This window comes from Mauremys reevesii, linkage group 2, assembly GCF_016161935.1.
Source record: "Mauremys reevesii isolate NIE-2019 linkage group 2, ASM1616193v1, whole genome shotgun sequence".
Lineage (NCBI taxonomy): Eukaryota > Metazoa > Chordata > Testudines > Geoemydidae > Mauremys > Mauremys reevesii.
Window position 1 is genome coordinate 76,041,154 of NC_052624.1, and position 23,553 is coordinate 76,064,706.

General features: G+C 45.0%; 1 protein-coding gene across 5 annotated transcripts in view; it reads right to left on the reverse strand.

The window, feature by feature from the left end:
* TOPAZ1 (testis and ovary specific PAZ domain containing 1) overlaps nucleotides 1-23,553 on the reverse strand; it is a 106,521-nt gene that overhangs the window by 44,041 nt on the left and 38,927 nt on the right. For all 5 annotated transcript variants that reach the window (XM_039527231.1, XM_039527234.1, XM_039527233.1 and 2 more), the window contains 6 exons: nucleotides 23,106-23,243; nucleotides 13,692-13,755; nucleotides 11,543-11,694; nucleotides 11,213-11,305; nucleotides 10,796-10,911; nucleotides 9,709-9,775 (listed from right to left, as the gene is read on the reverse strand). In XM_039527231.1, the coding sequence (XP_039383165.1) occupies nucleotides 9,709-9,775; nucleotides 10,796-10,911; nucleotides 11,213-11,305; nucleotides 11,543-11,694; nucleotides 13,692-13,755; nucleotides 23,106-23,243 (630 nt within the window). The remainder of the gene's footprint in view (nucleotides 1-9,708; nucleotides 9,776-10,795; nucleotides 10,912-11,212; nucleotides 11,306-11,542; nucleotides 11,695-13,691; nucleotides 13,756-23,105; nucleotides 23,244-23,553) is intronic.

The window sequence follows — 23,553 nt, forward strand, 5'->3', positions numbered from 1 at the left end:
GCGGCCCTACAGATGTCCTGGATAGGGCATGGGCCACAAAGGCAGCTGACGAGGCCTGAGCCCTTGTCGAGTGAGCCCTTATAATAGGTGGTGCTAGGTTGTAGCATGTGTGGATGCATGATGTAATCCACCAGGAAAGCCTCTAGGTGGAGCTCGGTTGGCCCCCATGCACTCAGCTGAAGCAATGAAGAGTTGCGAAGACCTGTGGAACAGCTTAGTCCGATCCAGATAAAAGGCCAGAGCCCTGCGCATGTCAAGCATATGGAAGTGGCGTGCCTCGTTAGAGGTATGCGGCTTAGGGCAGAGGACAGGTAAGAAGATGTCCTGGCTCACATGAAAGACGGACACACCTTGTGGAGGAATGCAGGCTGTGGGCGAAGCTGAACCATGTCCTTGTGAAAGACAGTGTACGGAGGGTCGCAGGTCAGGGCCCTGAGCTCTGACATCTGCCGGGCTGACGTGATGGACACGAGGAAGCTACCTTCCAGTGTCACAGGATCCACCCCTTGACTGAACTCCTCGTGTGGTGCCGAGGAGCTGTGACCTGCCAATCTATCCCTCGGAGGTCTGGATAGCGCAACTGACAGAGCCTCCGATGCTCCTGCTATCGACCCAGGGCCTTGCTGAGCATTCATGGGGGGCCATGGAGTCCACTGGCACCACTGGCTCTGCCACGGGGGTCCCTGCCATTGGCTCTGGTGCGGCACCAGCATAGGACGCTGCGTGTGGGTTGAGGTCTGGGTTACCAATGACTTGTCGGTGCCGTGCGAGTGGTACACACGGTGGTACCGAGCATGGCGTCTGCCACAGGACCGGGACTCTGACGTCGAGGAATGGTACCGCCTCAAGCTGCTACTCCTTGAGACACTTCGACGCCTGGATCCGTGACGAAGCAGAGCAGGCGATCCCCGCTGAAAGTGGTGGGTGCAGTGCCTCGACACATGAGAGCTGGAGCACGACTGGCGATGGCATCCGTGCTGGGAGCGGCTCCGGTAGCTGCGCTGAGAGTGGGAGCGTCTACGGCGTCGGTGCCTGTCCAGGTGAAAATCTGTACTCAACGTGAAGCGGTGCCTAGAACTGCGCTGGAGGGTGATGGGAGTGGAGGCTGGGGGCTGTGTCCCGACAGGACACTGGGCGATGAACGGTCCCGAGAGCGGTCTCCTGACCGGGATCTGCGTCGGGTCGGCATTGGCTGACGAGACCCCAGCAGCGGCTTGCCTCTAGAGCAGGGTCCGGGTGCCGGCGGTGCCCTGGGCACCTGCAGGGTCATATCATCTTTGGACACCTGCAAGGCCTCCGATGTCAAAGGCATGCGGACTTCAGCCAGAGAGGTCTGAGTCGACGCAACCAGGATGCTCCACTCGACCTGAGTCGGAGCTCTAGAGCCCGGGGGGACTGGGGCTGCCTGACATGGGTCTAGCCTCTCTCCGTGCCTTCTCCCTATGCTTCTGAGATGACAAAGCCTTCTTCTGCTTTTTTGACGGAGAGCAGTGCCGGCCACCGGAAGGTGCCAGGGGATCGCCACGCATGGAAGACAAAGTACCCAGTGCCGACTCCATAAGGAGAAGTTGAAGTCTGAAATCCCCCTCCTTTTTTGTTCCTGGGTGGAAGCTCCTGCAGATCCTACACTTATCAGTCTGATGGGCTTCCCCCAAAAGCACTTTAAGCAGGAGTTGTGAGGATCTCCCCTGGGCATAGGCTTCTGATAGGACCACCAGGGTTTGAAGCCTTGAGACCGAGGCATGCCCTCCCCCCAACAAAGACTTAACTACTAACTAACTACACTAAAAACTAACAATACTATGATAATAAAACTATTGTGATACAGAAAGGCCAGGGAGAGTGGTAGAGGGGAAATATATAAGCCTTAGGCTAATTAAGGCGCAGTTCCCTGTAGACTCGGGAGGGTGGCTACAGGTTAATTGGAGCACCTACAGTCAATTAAGGCCCTGTCAGGAACCTAATAAAACCCCCTGTTTCAGGCAGTCAAGGAGGAGGAAGGAGAGAGGACTGGAGCTTGGAGGTGTGTTGTGAGATTTGAAAGACTAGAGAACCGAAGTAAGGCCTTCGAGAGAACAGCCCTGCAGGAGGCCTAGCCCCAGTGGTTGGGCATCCTTGCCCCATTTTTGTGCGGGGAGGCCCAGAAGACCTACCATGATATGACTGCAGAGGAAGTGGCAGACTACCCCCAACTGAAGGCGGAGATCCTGGCCAGGGCAGGGGTAACATCAGCCTTGCGAGCCCCGTGATTCTATGAATGGCAGTACTGCAAAGACAAGACACCACGATCACAACTATTTGACCTAATCCACCTAGCCCGGAAACGGTTACGCCCGGAGGCTCTCAGCTCAGAGAAAATGATGGAGCTCCTTGGGCCTCCGAGCCTGGGTAGGCCAGAATGACCCCTCCACCGAGGACAAACTGGTCACCCTTGTAGAGAGACAATTGGCAGCACATGAATTGTTCGAAACCCCAGGAGGTGAAACATGGTGTTTCAGGAAACCAGTCCCGACCCCGAGGCCTGGATCATCGAGAACTCCAGGAAAGCCATAGCTAGAAGAACAGGCCCCAAGGAGCAGCCTGAGGCCCCAAAGGGACCTGGAGGTTCAGGGGGAGAGAGTTGGGGGAGCGGATCAGAGGCCCAAGACAGAGGGCAACCTCCAGGATGAGATATTGGTGTTATGAGTGTGGGGAGTTGGGGCATATAGGAGCCCAGTGCCTCAACAGGGAGGAGCCCATGCAACGTAATCTCGGGGATCCTGGGGAACAATGTGGCCTAATCAGCCTGGTGGGGGTTGCGACGGCCCCACATGAGTACACTAGGACAGTAAAGATGAACGGCATCCAGAGCATAGCTTTGGTGGACTCTGGGAGAGCTATCACATTGGTCTCAGGGAAGTTAGTGGGGCAAGATCAACTGAGCCGAGCCAACAGCACCGGAGTGACGTGTCCATGGCACAGTAAATTTCTACCCCACAATTCCAATACGGATTGAGATCCAGAAGCTTGGGACCCACCAAGATGACTGCAGGGGTGGGTCCCCAAGCTTCCTTACCTGGTCTTAATTGGCAGGGATTTTCCTGGGTTCGAGAGCCTACTCCCCCCCATCGAATTAGGGGCGGGAAGTAAACCCCAAGCAGAGCTCGAGGCGCCCATGGATGGCCCTACCACAATTTTTGCTGTGTTTTCCCAGAGTTATTTTCACTCCCTGGAAAGGCCCGGAAATCTAGACAGGAAAGGAGGGCAGATAAAAGATTGGGAACCAGGATTTTGGCAGTAAACCAGAGAGCTGCCCTGGTTGGGAGGAAGCCCCATCAGGGAAACCACAAGGTAGTACGGACCAGTGGAGACCCAGAGACAGCCCCCAGCACGAGCGGAAGCACCCCAAGAGAAGGAGGGGAGCCCAGTCCAATATAATCAGGCCAAATCGGTCCCGCACACGAGTGTTTTGGGCAGGACCAAGCTGATGACCCTCTTTATGCAAAAGTGAGGGAGGAGGTAGTAGAGCTAAATGGCATGCCAGTAGAAGGGAAAACCAAAGGTCCAGGGCCATACTATATAATCAAACAGGATCTGTTGTACCGGGTAGTGCCAATATCGGGGGGGGGGGGGGTAGTAGAACAGCTCTTGGTGCCAAGGAAGCACATGAGGGCTGTATTAGAGTTAGCTCACAGTCATCTGTTTGGGGGACATTTAAGAGCAGATGAGACCCTGGATAGAATCCTAAGGAGGTTCTACTGGCCAGGGGTTCGAGCAGAAGTCCAGTGCTATTGCACTTCCTGCCCAGAGTGCCAGCTGCATAGCCCCCGACCTCAGTTAAGGGCCTCGTTGGTACCCTTGCCTATAATTGAAGTCCTTTTTGAAAGGACAGCAATGGATCTATTGGGCCCACTAGAAAGAATGGCCCAGGGCCACCAAAGCATACTCATCATCCTGGACTATGCTACGTGGTATCCCGAAGCCATTCCTTTAAGAAACCCCACGTCCAAAGCAATTGCAAAAGAACTGATGCAGGTTTTCGCTATGGTAGGCATCCCTAAGGAGATCTGACAGATTAAGGCACTCCCTTCACGTTGAAAGTAATGAAAGACTTATGTACCCTGCTTCGCATCCAAGCCTTGCGGACCTTGGTCTATCATCCCCAAACAGATGGTCTGGTCGAACAATTTAACTGTACTCTCAAGAGCACGATCTGAAAAGGTGGTGGCCCAAGATGGAAGAGACTGGGATAACTTCTTACCATACCTGATGTCTGCAATACGAGAAGTTCCCCAAGCATCTACTGGATTCTTCCCCTTCGAGCTAATGTACGGACGCCACTCACGTGGCATATTAGACATCATGAATGAGAAATGGGAGGAACAACCCAACCCAGGGAAGAAAGTCATTGCACACGTGGCCCAGATGAGAGAACGAATAGCCCAAGTGACCCCCACAGTAAGAGAGTGTTTGGAGAAAGCACAAGAGGCCCAACCAACCTACTACAACTGTCGGGCAAAACCACGGAAATTTCAAGCAGTAGAAAGGGTGTTGGTACCAACAACAGAAAGCAAGCGTCTGGCCAGTTGGCATGGACCCTATGAGATTGTGGAAGCCATTGGGGAGGTGAATTATATGGTGGAGCAGCCAGACTGCCGAAGGCCAGAGCAGATCTATCACGTCAACTTACTGCAATCCTGGTTCGATCGGGAGATGTGCCTGGCCATCCTGCCAGCTTCACCCCAGGCACAGGGCCCAAAAGGGCAGGTAAAGATATCCCCTGAATTAGCCCCAGAACAACAGAGGTCATCGAAATGATCCAGCGGATCCAAGACGTGTTCTCCACACAACCAGGCCTTATGACGCTGATCCAACACCACACTGTCACCTGTCCCGGAACAAGGGTGACAATAAAACCATATCGCATACCAGAGGCAAAAAGAGAAGAAATTGGGGCAGAAGTAAGGAAGATGCTGGAACTTGTGGTGATTGAGGAATCCCACAGCCAGTGGTCCAGCTCTATTGTCTTGGTCCCCAAGCCTGATGGCACCCTAAGGTTTTGTAATGACTTCCGGAAGTTAAACGAGGTATCCCAATTTGATGCCTACCCAATACCAGGTATTGATGAGCTGGTGGATCAGTTAGGCAAGGCCCGATACCTGATCAGCTTGGACTTGACAAAAGGCTACTGGCAGATGCCCCTGGCTGAGGACGCTAAGGAAAAAAATGCTCTCTCTACACCCAACAGCCTCTTCCAATATACCATCCTCCCTTTGGGCTCCATGGGGCCCCCGCAACTTTCCAATGATTGATGGACAGATTACTTCGAGCTCATGCCAAGTATGCTGCCGCCTATTTAGATGATATGATAATCCATAGCCCTGACTGGGAGATGCACCTGGGGAAAGTGGAAGCAGTACTAGATGCTCTTAGACAGGCTGGCCTCACCGCTAACCCATCCAAATGTGCAACAGGGTTAGCCAAGGCCAGACACCTCGGGTGTGTAGTTGGAAGGGGCCTGGCGAAGCCCCAATGGAACAAAGTGGAGGCAATACAGGAATGGCCCTGCCTGATCCGCAAGAAGCAAGTCAGAGCATTCTTAGGAATAGTGGGGTACTACTGCCAGTTTATCCCTCACTTCACTACAAGGGCAGTGCCTCTGACGGAGCTGATAAGAGCTCAGGGCCCAGAGATCGTTAAGTGGACAGCGGTGGCAGAAGAAGCTTTCACAGACCTACGGACGGCACTTTGCAGCCATCCAGTGCTCATAGCCCCAGATTTCAAAAAGGAATTCATCCTACAAACAAACGCCTCGGAGGTAGGACTTGGGGCCATCCTTTCACAGATGGTGGGGGATGAGGAGCACCCAATCTTTACCTCAGCCGAAACCTCCTGCCCAGGGAGCAACGGTACTCTGTAGTAGAAAAGGAATGCCCAGCGGTTAAATGGGCCATGGAGATTCTATAGTACTACCTACTTGGGTGGTGGTTCACCCTTGTGATGGACCACTCCAATGGATGCACACAAACAAGGAGAGGAATGCACAAGTGACTAGATGGTTCCTATCCCTACAACCTTTTGACTTTGGATACAGTATAGAGCCGGAAACCAACACAACAACACTGTTTCTCATCCCAAGTAGCCCAACCCCATGGTGTTGAGCGGCCGGAGGGATGGGGGCAGAATATGTGATACAGGAGGGCAAGGGAGCAGTGGGAGCGTGGTAGAAGGGAAATATATAAGCCTTAGGCTAATTATGGTGTGGTTCCCTGTTGACTACGGAGGGTGGCTACAGGTTAATTGGAGCACCTGCAGTCAATTAAGGCCCTGTCAGGAACCTAATAAACCCCCCTGTTTCAGGCAGTCAGGGAGGAGGAGGAGGAGGAGGAAGCAGAGAGGACTGGAGCTTGGAGGTGTGTTGTGATATCTGAAAGACTAGAGAACCAAAGTAAGGGAGACCCTGCCCCAGGAGGGGAGGGAGATTCCCTAGCGTCTAAGGGACGAAGGTACCCCACCCAAAGGAGGAAGAGGGTAAGAACCCACAGGGGTTGAGAGGGGCTGGGGCTCAGAGTGAGAAGCAAACCCAGGCCCCTCCCCCACTTCCCTCCTCTACCACCTTTCCAGGATACTAGTGCCCTAAGAGCAGGGGCAAGGGATGACATCTTAGCCTCCCCCGCCAAGAAAAGCGCAGGACCCAAAATAATATCGGCTATCTTGCCACACTATTTACAAAACAAAAAAGGGAATGCTAGGGAATCACTTGCCCAAGGCAAGAGAGTAAAAGAAGCTCCAACGACCATCACTGGCAGTAAGAAGGAACTGAAAAGGCGGCGGGTTGGCAGGGCCCTATATATACCGCCATAAAGGCACCATTCCAGGGGGCTCCACAGCTGACTTAACAGGTACTGCTAGAGGAAAAACCTTCTGACTGTGCATGTGGCGCACACACACCTACTCGGAATTGACATGAGCAATCACTCGAAAAAGAACTAATTGGAACCAATACGCAAAATCAATGCTCCTACCAGTCTTAACATCAAATTGTTATTCTTACCCTTTTAATATAACCAAAATAATACATTGTGGGGATAAATTAATGCTTGACATCTGAAACTTCAAATTACTCAAATTACCATGAATACTGATTTGTTATGTCCAATAGCAATTACATTACCATCGTCCATTCCTAATACAAACCAAATGCATATATTGCACTCATATGTTGCATAACCCATGAGAATTATAGAAACCTGGTTTCCTACTAGAGAAGTGTACCATACTGTGTACCACACAGTGCTCTTATCTTGTGATTTGTCTATTACAGCACTTCAACTAATCTAGGTAGGGCCTTTTTTATCATTTTTTTAATTAAAGATTCAAGAAGGCTAATGTAATGATTACCATTCATAATAGACAAGGAAAGGAAGTTTGATGGAAAACAAATCAAAATACACCACACATTTTGTTAACTGGAAAAGTTTTTAACCCTTGTTCATGGCTAAATGACTAGTATAAAAGGTGCCAGTCACTGTAGTATGTATGTATTTGTAGCATTTCTAAGGTACTTAACTCTGGTATTCAAGCATTGCATAGTTCTAGGATGTAGGTGCCAGATAAATATTTAAAAATTATGAAGGAATTTTCAGTTAAGAGCTCTGCTCTCTGCTGCATGGATCAGGTGATCTTCATAGATGTTTTGAATCTTCATCTTTTCCTCCCACTTTATTTTTCCTTTCATGAGGAGTGCAAGATTATGATGTCACTGACTTCTGAAGAGGTGCATCTCACATCATCGTTTAAACATGGTAAGACTCTAGGATTCATCTTGAGGTCTGACAGCACGTAGTTTTATAGTTTAGGGCTTTCTATTCGATGGGTCTTCTACCCTGGTCACACACAGATTCCTTACCTCCAATGAATTTAGTGTCTTGGTGGGTCACAATAGAAATATTGTCTGCAAGAAAACAAGCTGGAGTATGGCAAAGGGTCTTAAAGGTTAGGACCATAATCTTGAATTGGACCTGAAGTTAAATGGGGAGCAAATGGGACACTGACATTTAGTGTTGCTGGTCTTTCCTTCATAGGAGGCAGGCAGCTGTATGTTGCACGAGTCAAAACTTGTAAGTGGCCTTCATCTTTAGCCCTAAGTGAAGCAAGTCACAGTACTCAAACTGGGAGATGAAAGAGTGGAGCACAACTGTCTGGTCCTCATCTGAGAGGAATGGGCACAATCTCCATCCCAGCAGAAGGGGGAAGACAATCTTTCTTTACTGTTGCTATGTGCGTCTAGGAGCACTGGTAAACCCAACATGAGCCCACCACAGTGCACTATTTTGATAACTGGTGTACAAAAACTCTCAACAGTGGATGAGGACAGAGGTCTCAGATATAGAAACACACTGAAAAAGAAGAGACAGATTGAGCTTTGAGAGAACTCTTGGAAATGTAAAGCAGTTACTATTCATAATTCTCTCAGATACATCAGACAGGAATAAATCAAGCCAGCTTGGTGCTTCATCATCTATTCCAGCTGTCTCATATATGTGAGGCCATTTAAAACAATGTTGTAAAATCAGCACCTGCTGTGTGCCCTATCTCACCAGAGGTTGGTTGAAATCCTTGTGTAGTACTCTCATGCTCCTGTTCAGTATGAAGCTGCTTCATGCTGATTAAGTGCTATGGAGTGTCAGTAACTTGAGCCCCTCAAAATGGAAGAGATTTTGATTCTTCACCATGACATTAATTGGGATGCATTAAAAGGTTGTCCCCTCCTATTTAAGAAGAAACCTACATCCACTATTTCCTTAAATTCTTGCTCAAATGTACACCAGCTTTGGGGATAGTTCTTTAAAAACCACAGTATTACTGTTAGTGAAAATAACAAATACTACAAAATAAAATGCATATTAATAAGAAAAATAATCACATTGCTGCTCTTATTTATAATTTGTTAACCATTATCACTCCAAATAGGCCCCTTTTTGGAATTGTTTTTTTCATAAGACAGGAATCCTATTAATTGTAAGTGAATATAAAATGTATATTCTTGTTAAGGAATGATGCACCATAACAAATCAAAAGCACCACAAATTCCAAGGGTAAGTCATACAATTGTTTCATCCAAAAATAACAAAATTTATCAGGTTCCTTAGGAGGCACTATTTCAATTAAACTAATTATCTTCCTGGTAGCACCATAATCCTAGCTCTCAGCACTAAGTAATGTAGCTCTTGTAGAGCTTTAGGTATTTGTTATGTTACCTCTTATTCTAGGAAGTGCTTGAATCTGAATCCTGGTATTTTCAGATAAAAAGTTCTCAGTTTACATTAACATTTTAAAAAGGTAAACTGAACCACTTGCTATTAAAGAAAAAAAGAGTTTGAAATCCTAAGTCATTTAAGATATATATAGCCAATCTACAAATATCCACAACTTTAAAGCCACATGGACACATCACTTTATAACTAAGATAACTAACTGGATGCTAGCCATCCTTGTCTACAATTTTGCTTTGACTAAAGGAACATATTTTCGTATTTTTAATAGTCTTCAAAGTAAAAGTAACTAACATTCCTTTATGACTGACAAAACATTGCTGCGCTCTATGGCTTTAAAGAAATAAAACCAGCAACTACACTAAAAACAAAAATACAAACTGATTAAGTACTATATATTTTGTATGCTTAGTTCTGAAATTTGTTTCCAAAAAACTAAATGCTCATACTGTACCTGAATTTCAGCTATTGCCAAATTTAGGTCACAAAGCCAGTTCTTTTTAAACTGTCTTGCCTGAAATCTTCAACAAGAGAAAATTGTTAATTATAGTTACCTCTTTGAGAGTACAGTACTTTGTATTATCACTTTAAAAAAAAAAAGCAGCACTGTTTTCAGTCCTAGATCATTACCTTTCTAACCCCCCAGCACCTCGGCTTACACACACCACTCAAGAGGGAAAAGGCAAATATATTTAATCATATTAAGAATGTTATTTGTGCTTCAACAGTGTACTATTATAATGAATACTGCACAAATCATTTTACTAGACTATTTATCATATTTCTCAAATATTATTCTAGTGAGAAAACTATTTCCACAGAAAAAGGCACTAACTTGCAATAGTTACATTGAGATAAATCTTTTCTATCAATGAAAAGGCAGTGATAAGACAAAATGTAAACTGAGTTTCATATATCCCACTAAGTTCTATAACAGTCTCAAATTATGTCAAATTACATGAGGAAGTGTGATCTAGTGAACAGAGCAAGAGCATGGTTGTAAGGTGTCTTTTTCTGGCTCTGCAACTGACATTCTGTGACACCTTGCACAGCATACTTAATTGTGCATCAGCTTCCTTATCTGTAAAAATGATACAACCTACCTCACACAGGTGTTGCAAACAATTTAAAACACTGAGTTCATTAGATGATTTTCCCAAGGTCACACCATAATTTGTGCATGCTACTCCCAGCTGTGCTAATCAGATTTAATAATCATGAATGCTGTGGAAAATCTAATAAATAAACAAAAATCCTGGTCTTCTGATTCCCATTACTTGGTGTTAGCATTCTCCATTAAACTGGCAGCCCTTTTAAATATCATCAGCATGTAGTTACTGAATAACTGAACTTCTCATTTTTGTACAAAGTGTATAAATTTGCACCTTTTTACCATGCTTTCTAATTAGTAACAATCCAAAAACTGGAATATACTTTAAGTCTGTTCTTTACATAATTTTGTATTAAATGAAAACCAGAAGAAACCATTAAATATATTTTACACATTAACTGTAAAATAACTCCCTAAACTAAATACGCACCTTGATTTCATGTTCAAAATAACATTAATTTCTTGACTGGAAACTTGCAGTTGGTGAAGGAACTTAATAATACAGTTAAAATGTTCAAGCTCAAAAACCATTCCAGCATCAAAAAGCTGTAGCATCAAAAGAAAAAATGCAGATGTACATACAAATTAGCATCTCTGAAATATTTCCAGAACCAAGTAGCAAGCACAATGGAGGCTATAACATAATAGTGTAAGAAATAAAGGTGGGAGAGAAGATTTTTAAAAAGTAAGGGATAAAGAAGAACCTGTGCAAAGAGCCTAACTACATTAGAACAAAGATGCTTGTTTTAAATTCAATCTTTAAAATTTCATTGTCCAGGTTTTAAAAGTAGGCAAGACGTTTTTGTGACACTGCTACACAGGAGGAGATAATGGAAAAAAGTCATACCTTACAAAAGATATCTATTAATGAAGGTACAGCATCTTTTATATTCATGGAAGCCACATACTCAAACACCTTCAGGAATACATCAACAGCTGGCTAAATAAAAAAAAAAGTATTTAAAAAAAATCCTAATCGTTTAATCATTTGTCTCCTGTAAAGATTTTAGAGTTCTCATAATAGTAGTTTATGAGTTGCCTTATGCAGAGTTTTGTCTTTCAGAACTGAGTCCACGTAAACAAAACAGAAAACTTATTACAGTTAACTTTATGAGTTTTAGGAGAATTATGATCCCATAAATCCAATAGACTTTCAAAATATTTCCTGGTCACTTACCAGCATTTTAATCATTACAGCAACATTTAACAACTGAAATACTTCTTTCAACAAACAACACTTGATCAAAGAAATGAGAAGATCATTCAGCACTTGTGAATCAAAATGCACACCAGGAGTAACTTCTCTGTAGTAATTCATAAATATCTGGACTGAAAAAAAACAACCAACAAATGAAACAGTCAATCCTATTTGCAGGTATCTGACATTCTTAAGTATTTAAACAACTTATTTCCTGAAACAGAAGTTATTTCTTAATAAAGGCACTATATTAAAATACAAATGTGAAAACAAAATATTTTGCGATAAATTCTGTGAGTTTAGTTGCGATAATGGGAGCCAGACTGACTCAGATTCCTGAATTATCCATAAAACGGATACTGTAAAAGGATCAGCAGTGTCATACTATATTGCCACACAAATGAGCCTCCACCATGCACTAGAGAACACTTAAGAGAAGGTAGAGTTCAACCTCCATATCCATTTAGCAACTGGCAACTCTGCTGAGATGGACGAGAAAGATACAATGCAAACTGAGATGGTGTTTGTTATGTCAACACTTGTCCACTAACTGGACCTATTTCACACAGGCCACACAAGTGTCAGACAGCAATCACTTTTTGTCACTCCCAAGATCAGGTATTAATCAGAGAGAATACTAGAGATTAAAAGATCCATATTCTATTATCAGTCGTCAGAGCTACTCAGCTTTGCTCATCATATTTTCATTGAATCACAGAAACTAGCAATTAAAAAGATATTACTAGAAGATCTATTACTATTCTACAGTAAATTTAGTCCAGTCTCACTGGAAATACAGGGAATCTGACTAGAGCACTTGTTCCAATCTGATTTAAAATGCCCCAAACAATATGGCTTTCACCACTTTGGGAAGACAATTTAGCAACACCTTCCACTGTCAGCAAGCATTCCACCTGACATTAAGTTTATGTTTCCTCTCAAAGAAACACTGTCAACTTAAAGTCAGACTTCCATCTGAATACTTTTCATCTACTATTGTAACTAAGATTGTCAGTTTCATTTTTAGCAATTTTTCTCTATGCACTTTGTGCCTCAGACATTTGGCATATAGTTAGTTTTGCTGTTTCCCAGCATAGTCAATCTCCTCATTTGTGTGAGCCTTCCAAACAGAAATAGGAAAGAGAAAAACATTTTAATGCATAAGACAATGATTTATTTGACCCAAATTGCAAGAGACTTAGAAGCATTATATTCCCTGAATCTGCTATTTTTTTTTTTAATTAACTAGATTTCAAGTTCAATTTGATCCCATTACTCCCAGTTATAATTCTCCTGTTCCTTGGGTACCAATCTATGGCCGTAAGCCTGCAACTGAATAATGTGAGCAGAGAATTCCACTTCCACGGAGCTCTATATGTGTACATAGGTATGTCTATATGGATCTGATTCCAGGATCAGGACCTAAAATTGCTGTCCGTCGTTGGCATTTGCACCCTTCAAATACCTTTACGGTGTTATATTCTTCACACTATCTCAGAAGCCACACTATGCACATTTAGCTTTTTTAGTTTTCATCAGAAATCCATTCCTCTAACCATTCTTATCCCTATTCTTTAAACTCCCTGTAGTGATGTCATGAGATGGAAATATATATATATTAAAAAAAACCTGAATGTATCTGTAATTAAATACTAAAATGCCGTAATCATAATTGTATGGTTATTGCTTGGTTTCACTAGAGGGCAGAGTTAAAGTTGTTTGGGTGCCTTAACTGCATTTTTTTTTAACCTTAACATGTTTGAATTTCTTTTAAATGTAACCTTAACTCTGAATTTCCTAAGTCTGTAATGCTTGGTTTTGGAATAATTACTCCCGGTAATATTTTTTGTCTTTAAGTGTTGATATGCACTCTCAACCTAACTTTATCTTATCATAGTTTGTCTAGGAATAGGACCACGTATTGCCATCAATCTACAGCAAAACACTCAATGTCAATGGGAGGTTTGCACAAAAAAAGGACCAATCATGATTCTTGCATTAAATAACTTGTAGTTATCATTACTCATTGTGATTTTACACAACTAGTCTGTCTCTCTGCTCATGGCTCCTGTCCTGGACTTCCTTTAGAAATCACTATATTACACATTCATTTTCTGTTATATCATACCTGAACGTTGTAGCAAACTTGATTCATTGATATTTATATACGTCTTAAGTATTGCCATGCAAATCTAGAAAAATAAAAGCAGAATCCATTACAACAGTGTAAGCTGTATTCCAACATATGAGTAGACTGAATGTCAATTTTATATTGCAAGTAAGCATTAGGTTGCTTCTGGTTGATTAAATTACATCTGATGACAGTGAATGCATGATAAACTAGTTGGCCTATAGTCAAAGCAGTGCTGAAGCAGGACAGATACTGTCAACTTAAAAAGATTTGGATGGCTGCTTGGGACCTTTCTGAAGGAATTGTTGAGAATAATTGCATGTGTGTATAAACAGACCTATATCAGAATTTCTCAGGGTAGGTCTATACTTACCTGCCGGGTCGACGCATAGAGTTCGACTTCTCGGAGTTCAAACTATCGCGTCTAATCTAGACGCGATAGTTTGAACTCTGAATGCACTCCTGTCGACTCCAGAACTCCACCACCGTGAACGGCGGTGGCGGAGTTGACGGGGGAGCCGCGGACTTCGATCCCGCGGCGTCTGGACGGGTGAGTACTTCGAACTAAGGTAGTTCGACTTCAGCTACGCTATTCGCGTAGCTGAAGTCGCGTACCTTAGTTCAATCCCCCACCCTAGTGTAGACCAGGCCCCACACAGATATTTGCATCAAGCAGGAGAAAAGATTGGAAATAAAAAAGGCTACCATAGTATTACCAGAGTTCACTAAAAGGTGAAAATAGACATTCAGGAAAGGGAACAGATAAGGGTAGAAAACACAAGTGTGGAAGAAAAAATGTACAGAGACCCCAAGTCAAAAGGATGTCCAGAAATAAAATTGAGAGGAAAGCATATATTACTTTGTTTTCCCATAAAGCAATATAAAGCAAGGCACGTAAGGGAGCTCAGAAAATTGACTTGAAGTTATTTCACTACAGACCAATGCCAGTGATAAAGAGCCTTTTAAAATAAATTATTTCGCAAGATTAAAATGAGGTATTGAAATATTTTGTCAAGAATTTCATTTGAAGGATCTTAAAATGCTTAAAAAAATTAATGAATTTAGCTTTGCAATATAAAAGTATTCTCCTGTAATTTTACAGATGAAGAAACCAAGGCACAGTCAGATTAAAAGGACACTGTCAACTTGAAATCTTGTATGCAGTGTTGTTGTAGCCGTGAGACAAGAAGGGGGGTGAGGTAATATCTTGTATCAGAATCTTCCATTGGTGAGGGAGACAAGCTTTCAAGCTCTGTGTAAACTTGAAAGCTTGTCTCTTTCACCAACAGAAGTTGGTCCAGTAAGAGCTATTACCTCACCCACCTCCTCTCTCTCTAACTTGAAATCTTGTCAGTTAAAAAAAAAAGTTTCAGGTACAATTGCCTTTCCAATTTTTGTGGATATTACAACATATTCCCCTATATTTAAATGTCTTTTGTTCCACTATTGTTCTGTGAAAGACCCAAAAAAGGGAACTGATTGACTATTCTAGTAAATAGTGAGACTGAAAATACATAAGTATGCTATCAAATATACAAAGTGAATTTTTTTTGCTGCATCCTTCATTTATAGTCCTGTGTGTCACTTGTAGCAACTATAAGTAATAAAAAATAGTTTAATTTTGAAGTGGACATGTCCCTTCCAGTAGCTTGTCTAAGGTGACACAGTGAGTTAATGTCAGAACCAGAGCTATGACTTAACCATAAGTCAATCTTTCTTCCCTAAAAAAAATTAACATCTGCAGATCAGCAAGGCTGATTGTCTAGTTCTTTGACTATCTTAACACTTTAGAATCTCAGTACTTCAATTTATTATAAATAAAACACATGCAGATCATCAAAAATAAGAGTTTGTATTAAATTTTTTTAGTAGCTATCAGTACCGCTTTTTGTTAAGGCGTAAAAAGGTCCCTTTTGGAAAAAAATCACATGGGATCTTTTACTGTTAAAAAAAATGCAATGTCACTTGGTAGTGGATGAGCTAATTTAACCCCATCTAAAACCCCAGGTGGCTGAGGGCATTTAAAACAAATTTTAGCACAGGCCAAAAGTATGTAAATTAATTTGCTTTCTTTTGGAATCTATTTTCCTCCTATTTTGGACTGATGCCCAAAAATACCAAGACTGCATCTGGAGCAATCATTGTTCCAAATATTAGTGAAATTGCTTGGAAAATCCAGTTGCAGAAAGGTTTAATCATGGGACAAGTCCACATTACATGCATAAAAGAGCCTAATTGTGAGCCTCATTTCCAGCTTGTATGAGACTTTCCTTGATTTAATTGTCTCAATTTACAAGGGGTATAATTGAATCTACGGACCAAGCAAAAATGGGAAAGTCTACATTTAGAGTTAATTGTAATAAATTTAGATGGGAGAGGATATATACACTTAAATTCTATGGAGAATTTGGTCCAAGCCTGCCTCTATGATATAGTCTTATTGAATGATGGACAGGGACAGTAGCTTTTGGCATCTGAAAATGCAATGGATTTTAAAGTCCTTGATTCCTGTAAGAAAGTGTTTCAATTGAAAAAACAATGAGGAGTCCTTGTGGCACCTTAGAGACTAACAAATTTATTTTAGCATAAGCTTTCGTGGGCTAGAACCCACTTCTTTGGATGCAAGAAGTGAAAAATACAGGAGCAGGTATAAATACACGAAAGGATGGGGGTTGCTTTACCAAGTGTGTGGTCAGTCTAACAAGATAAATCAATTAACAGCAGGACACCAACGGAGGAAAAATAACTTTTGAAGCGGTAAGAGAGTGGCCCATTACAGACAGTTGACAAGAAGGTGTGAGTAACAGTAGGGAGAAATTAGTATTGGGGAAATGTACTTTTCACTTCACGCATCTGATGAAGTGGGTTCTAGCCCACAAAAGCTTATGCCCAAATAAATTTGTTAGTCTCTAAGGTGACACAAGGACTCCTCATTGTTTTTGCGGATACAAATTAACACAGCTACCACTCTGAAACTTGTCACCCTGTTTCAACTGAGTCATTACTTTGTAGAAAACAGACAGTTTCAGAAAAAGCCACATTGACTTTAATTTTAAAAAGCTGACAACATATACTTTTCCATGCATGAGTAATTTTGAGGAGATCAATATGCAGGAGTCCAGAAGAATTTTAATAACAACACTAGATTCTAGACTAGGAGTTGATGTATCCATCCGCAAAATAAGTCAATTGAAGCCTAGAAATTAGTAAAAAACGGTTACTTACCTTTGTAACTGTTGTTCTTCGAGATGTGTTGCTCATATCCATTCCAGTTAGGTGTGTGCGCGCCGTGTGCACGTTCGTCGGAAGACTTTTACCCTAGCAACCCCAGTGGGTCGGCTGAGCGCCCCCTGGAGTGGCGCCATAACGGCACCGCATATATACCTCAGCCGACCCACCCGACCCTCAGTTCCTTCTTGCCGGCTACTCCGACAGTGGGGAAGGAGGGTGGGTGTGGAATGGATATGAGCAACACATCTCGAAGAACAGTTACAAAGGTAAGTAACCGTTTTTTCTTCTTCGAGTGATTGCTCATATCCATTCCAGTTAGGTGAATCCCAACCCTTACCTAGGCGGGGGGTCGGAATGAGACGTGGCGGAATGCAGGACCGCCGAGCCAAAGGCTGCGTCATCTTTCGACTGTTGGACCAGAGCATAGTGAGAGGCGAAAGTATGAATCGACGACCAGGTCGCCGCTCGGCATATTTCTTGGATTGGTACTTGTGCCAGAAAGGCAGCGGAGGACGCCTGGGCTCTGGTAGAATGGGCGGTGAGATGGCCCAAAGGGACATTAGCCAAGTTATAACAGGTGCGTATGCACTCTGTGAGCCACGAGGAGATTCGCTGCGATGAGACAGGAAGACCTCGCATCCGGTCAGCAATTGCCACAAACAGTTGTGGGGATTTGCGGAACGGCCTTGTCCGATCAACATAGAAAGCCAACGCTCTGCGGACGTCAAGGGAATGAAGTCGTTGCTCTCTCGAGGAAGCGTGAGGTTTCGGAAAGAAAACTGGAAGGAAGATGTCCTGGTTATTGTGGAACGCGGACACTACCTTCGGGAGAAATGCCGGATGTGGACGTAGCTGTTCCTTGTCCTTATGAAAAACGGCGTACGGTGGGTCCACCACGAGCGCTTTGAGCTCAGAGACCCGTCTGGCTGATGTGATAGCCACTAGAAAAACCGTTTTCCATGACAGGTACAGTAAGGAACAGGTGGCTAGTGGCTCAAATGGTGGGGACATGAGCCTGCTGAGGACGAGATTGAGGTCCCAGGTGGGAATCGGGTGGCGCACCTGGGGGTAGAGACGATCAAGGCCCTTTCTGAAATGAGTAGTCAGCGAGTGAGAGAACAGCGTATACCCTCCCTCACCGGGATGGAAAGCGGAGATAGCCGCTAAGTGCACCTTGATGGAGGACAGTGCAAGCCCTTGCTGTTTTAGCGACCAGAGATAGTCAAGGATCATTGGAAGCGGAAGCTCTGAAGGAATAGCGTCGCACGCTTGAGCCCAGCAAGCGAAGCGTTTCCACTTGGCCACGTAGGTAGAGCGAGTGGAAGGCTTTCTGCTGCTCAATAAAACGTGTTGCACGGGAGCAGAGCAGCGCAATTCCGACTGGTCTAGCCACTCAGGAGCCACGCCGTGAGGTGGAGGGCCGGCAGGTCTGGGTGACGGAGAGTGCCGTGATCTTGTGTTATAAGATCTGGGTGAAGCGGTAGAGGAATTGGGCTGGCTACCGACAGACGGAGCAGCGTGGTGAACCAGTGCTGCCTGGGCCACGCTGGCGCAATTAAGATGAGATGTGCCTTGTCCCGTCGGAGCTTCAGCAGGACCTTGTGTATGAGGGGAAACGGAGGAAAGGCGTAGAACAGATGACGAGTCCATGGAAGGAGAAACGCGTCCGACAGAGAGCCCGGTGCCAGGCCTTGAAAGGAGCAAAACTCCTGGCATTTGCGGTTCGATCGGGATGCAAACAGGTCTACATGGGGAAATCCCCACTGTTAGAAAATGGCATGAGCGATGTCTGCTCTCAGCGACCACTCACTGCGACCAGTGGCAGAGAAAGGACCTGCTCAGGTGATCCGCGATGGTGTTCTTGACGCCGGGAAGGAACGACGCCACTAGATGGATCGAGTGGGCTATGCAGAATTCCCACAGTAGCATCACCTCGTGGCAGAGGGGGGAAGAGCGGGTCCCGCCTTACGTTCCACCCCTCGGGCTGTGGGCGCAATAGAGGACGGAGTCTGCCATAAAGTATCAGCATTCGCCTGCATAGTCTTAATGAAGGGGAGGGCTATGCGGGTTGGGGCGTCCGCTGACAAAATGGTCACTATCGGATCGTCCACCTCCGATACCTCCTCAGCCTGTAGGTCCATTCGCAGTGCCACCCTGCGAAGGAGCTCTTGGTGCGCCCGTAAGTCAATTGGCAGGGGACCTGCCGATGACGACCCCGCCACCGCCTCATCCGGGGAAGAGGAGGAAGAAGAAATTCCGGGCATGATGGTGTCCCGGTCAGCGTCTGGGACCTGTGAAGTTTCCTGCCCCAGAGGTTCCTGGGTAGGCTGAACCCCTTCCTCTGCGCTCGACGGTACCTCAGTGTCAACTGGGGGGCGGCTTACCGTAGCCTCCGGGACGCGTGACTCGTGTGGTACGGTACGCGTGGTAGGCAGAGGAGCACCTTGGGCTTGGTGGTAGGCCCAAGGGGTCCAATAACCCCACTGATGAGGGTCCTGGTCCGCGTAATGGGACTGGTGAAAAACTCCCGAAGGAACCTGAGGGTCATGGTCGTCGACGTAGTAGCTGTCGGCGTGCGAAGAGGCCGAGGCGTGTCGAGAGGGCCAGGGTGGAGCAGATAACCCTTGCGCCGAAGTGCCCACGGATCGCATTTCCCGCTTCTGCGGTGACCGGTGCCGGGAGGCATCCCGATAGCGAGAGAAGGAGCGAGAATGGGACCTCCGACCGGCGCGATGCTGGGAGGTCGACCGGGATCTCCATGGCGACTCGCGGTGCGAGGCGGCGCCATAGCGGTACCGAGATCCTGAACGGTGCGGGAATGACGAGTCGGAGAGCGGAGAATGACCGGTGCCGCGCGAGTCTGACTGGTGCCGTAGTTGAGCGGTGCGGGACTGCGGCGGCATTGCGGCGCCCAGCGATCGAGATCGGGCGCGAGCGATCGGTGGCGAGAGCGGGAATGGGATCGGTGCCGGTCAGAGTCAGTGCCGGCAGGCGGCTTAAGCATTGACGGCTTGCCCATGGAACGGGGCGCCCACACCGGCGGCGCCGGGGGCGGTGGCACAGCCGGGTCTGTCAATGCAATGAGGTCCCGCGCCACCTCAAAGGTTTCCGGAGTCGACGGCTGTGGCATCTCTACCGCGGCCGGAGCCAGGGAGGTCACAGGTGCCGGGTTCGACGGCCTCTGAGGGGCCGGAGTCGCCGGTGCCAGCAGAAGCGTCTGTGGCAGAGGAACCGGTGCTGCGGCAGGTTTCGGTGCCGGGCGGTCCGGACGGGGCACACTCTGGTGCTTCGGAGCAGGCGGTGCCGAAGAGGCAGCGGCCTTCCCCTTCTTCGCCTTTGGCGAGAGCGAGTGTCTTTGGGCAGGTTTTGGTGCCGATGGCGCTTTCGGTGGCACAGCAGAGGGGCCCGGCCCCGTGGCAGCGCTGCGAGAGTCTAGAGCGGGCGGTGCCGCGGCCAGAGGGGTTAAGGCTGCCTCCATTAGGCGCTGTTTAAGCCTAATGTCTCTTTCCCTCTTTGTGCGAGGCTTGAAAGCCTTGCAAATTGGGCACTTAGTAGATAAGTGCGACTCTCCTAAGCACTTCAAACAGGAGCTATGAAGATCTCCTGTAGGCATAGGCCTGCGGCAGGTCGAGCACGGCTTGAAACCCGGGGAGCCGGGCATACGCTCCGGTCCCGGGTGCGGGTGGGGCTAATCCCGAACCCGCTAACTATCTAACACTAAACTGAATAAATTATCAAAAACAAGAAAACCTAAGCTAAGATATCAACTATGTACAAATTTTTACAGAGAAGAACTATGAGGAAGCTAGGGAAGCGGAGGTCAGGCAAGCTGCACTCCACTGTTCCAACGACCGACACAGGCGGTAAGAAGGAACTGAGGGTTGGGTGGGTCGGCTGAGGTATATATGTGGTGCCGTTATGGCGCCACTCCAGGGGGTGCTCAGCCGACCCACTGGGGTTGCTACGGTAAAAGTCTTCCGACGAACGTGCACGCGGCGCGTGCACACCTAACTGGAATGGATATGAGCAATCACTCGAAGAAGAACATTTAAAAATCAGAGTGTTCCAATTTGAAGTGGGATTGGAAATCATGCTGTTTATTCAAGGCTCCTGTTGATTCCACATATTGTTTCCCTTACGCAGGGCATAACTTTATGAAAAAGCAGCCAACATGATTGTGATTCATATGGGAACTGATTAGCATGGAAGATCTCTAAGGATCATCAGTAAACTCATCAGTAAACATACAATGAGCCACTTTACTCACTCATAATATAAAAACAAGGGTCATTCAATGAAACTCAATTTTTAAAAAATAAAATGGTTAATTCACTTGTGGAACTCATTGCTTCATCACGGCCAAGAGCATACTGGATTCAAAAGAGGATTACACTTTTGTGTAGACCATGAGATAATCCAGCTTTATTAAATAGCATAACACACTAAATGTATAAAGGATATAACCCCCTGAGTTTCAGGCAATAAAGCATCCACTAACTAATTTAATAGAAGTTAGGAAGAAACTTCCCTTATAAATTCCCCCCTCCAACGTACTTCTCTTTGAAGCTTTTGATACTGGTCACTGTCAGGAACAGAATACCTGAGTAATTGAACCCGTGATCAAAGTTGTATGACAATTCCTAAAAGATTTATTTTCCTTGTTTTTGGACTCAATCACTTCTTTTGCACTGATTCACCAGTTTTCCCATCAGTATACTCTGATGCAACCATGAAGTGCTTGGCCTGGTTATCAGCCTTCAACAAATATCTCCACAAATACTTCCCTGGCTACCATGTGGGATGTGTGTAAAACTGTAAGTCTGATGCAATGTTGCTGCTAAGGAGATCATATAGAGAATAGATTTTAAATATTTTGGGGTTTTTTAAGGACATCTTGAAATACAGAATCACTAGAAGTCATGATGCTTCATGCAAAATAGGTGGAAGCTACTGATACTTGTGAACCTGCCAACGATGCTTCATAGTTGGGACACAAGGCCAGTTCTACTCCGTCTGTCAGTTCTTCAAGGAGGACTATATCATCTTTACAGAGAGATACCATTGCTACCTACCTTTTGGAGGATGACATAATGTAGATGGTTTTGGTGCTTTCTGCTTTGATCTGTTTACTGAGGCATCCTATTTGAAAATCATTGCGAACAGAGAGGAGGTTAGTACATATAATTTTTATGATTTTGCTGTGTCTACTCTCTTGAAAATCTGCGAAATCAACATGCTCTATAGGAAAACATCTTTTAAAAACTGTTAAAAGCACCTGGAAGGAAGTGTCTGTTACTTTGGATTTCTCAGCTTCAAAGGTAACTCACACTGAACTCAATTGAATACAAAACATTTTATACAAAATAGAAAGTGTTAAAATTGTGGATTTCCTCCCCAATTAAACTCCTTTACCTTTTCATCTCCTTGTTCAGGGAACGTGAAACCAACATTCCACTCTTTCACAGCCACGCAATGTACTGAAATAAAATCTGCAATATTTACGGGCAACTCAATCATTCCAAGGTTCTGCTGGATCAGATGGGCTGATGCAATGTTGCTGCTAAGGAGATCATATAGAGAATAGATTTTAAATATTTTGGGGTTTTTTAAGGACATCTTGAAATACAGAATCACTAGAAGTCATGATGCTTCATGCAAAATAGGTGGAAGCTACTGATACTTGTGAACCTGCCAACGATGCTTCATAGTTGGGACACAAGGCCAGTTCTACTCCGTCTGTCAGTTCTTCAAGGAGGACTATATCATCTTTACAGAGAGATACCATTGCTACCTACCTTTTGGAGGATGACATAATGTAGATGGTTTTGGTGCTTTAGGAGCATATACAATTTCTGCTTATCTGGTCTTTTGGGTTTACTGAGGCATTCCTATTAATACATCATTACATTCTACAGAGAGTGGGTTAGTACATATAATTTTTTATGATTTTGCTGCTGTCTACTCTCTTGAAAATCTGCCGAAATCAACATGCTCTATAGGAAAACATCTTTTAAAAGAACTGTTAAAAGCACCTGGAAGGAAGTGTTTTCTTGGGTTCCCACTTTGGATTTCTCAGCTTCAAAGGTAACTCACACTGAACTCAATTGAATACAAAACATTTTATACAAAATAGAAAGTGTTAAAATTGTGGATTTCCTCCCCCCAATTAAACTCCTTTACCTTTTCATCTCCTTGTTCAGGAACGTGCCAAAACCAACATTCCACTCTTTCACAGCCACGCAATGTACTGAAATAAAATCTGCAATATTTACGGGGCAACTCAATCATTCCAAGGTTCTGCTGGATCAGATGGGAAACCTAAACATCAGATAAATGGAGGGTTACTTGCCTATAACTGGAGGTTCTTCGAGATGTATGGGGTCCCTGTCTGCACCATGCACCCGAGTCCAGATATTTTTCGTAAGCACTGTCTGTTGGTCAGCACATTTTCAGCTGTTCTCCTCATGCTCTGACCTGAGGTACTAGGGCAGTGCAGACCAGCACCGCTCCAGTTCCTTCTCCTGCCACAAATCTAACTATGATCTGCAGCAGAAGGGACAGAGGACGGGTAGTAGAATACAGATAAGAACCACACATCTTAAAGAGCCACCTGTTACAGATAAGTAAC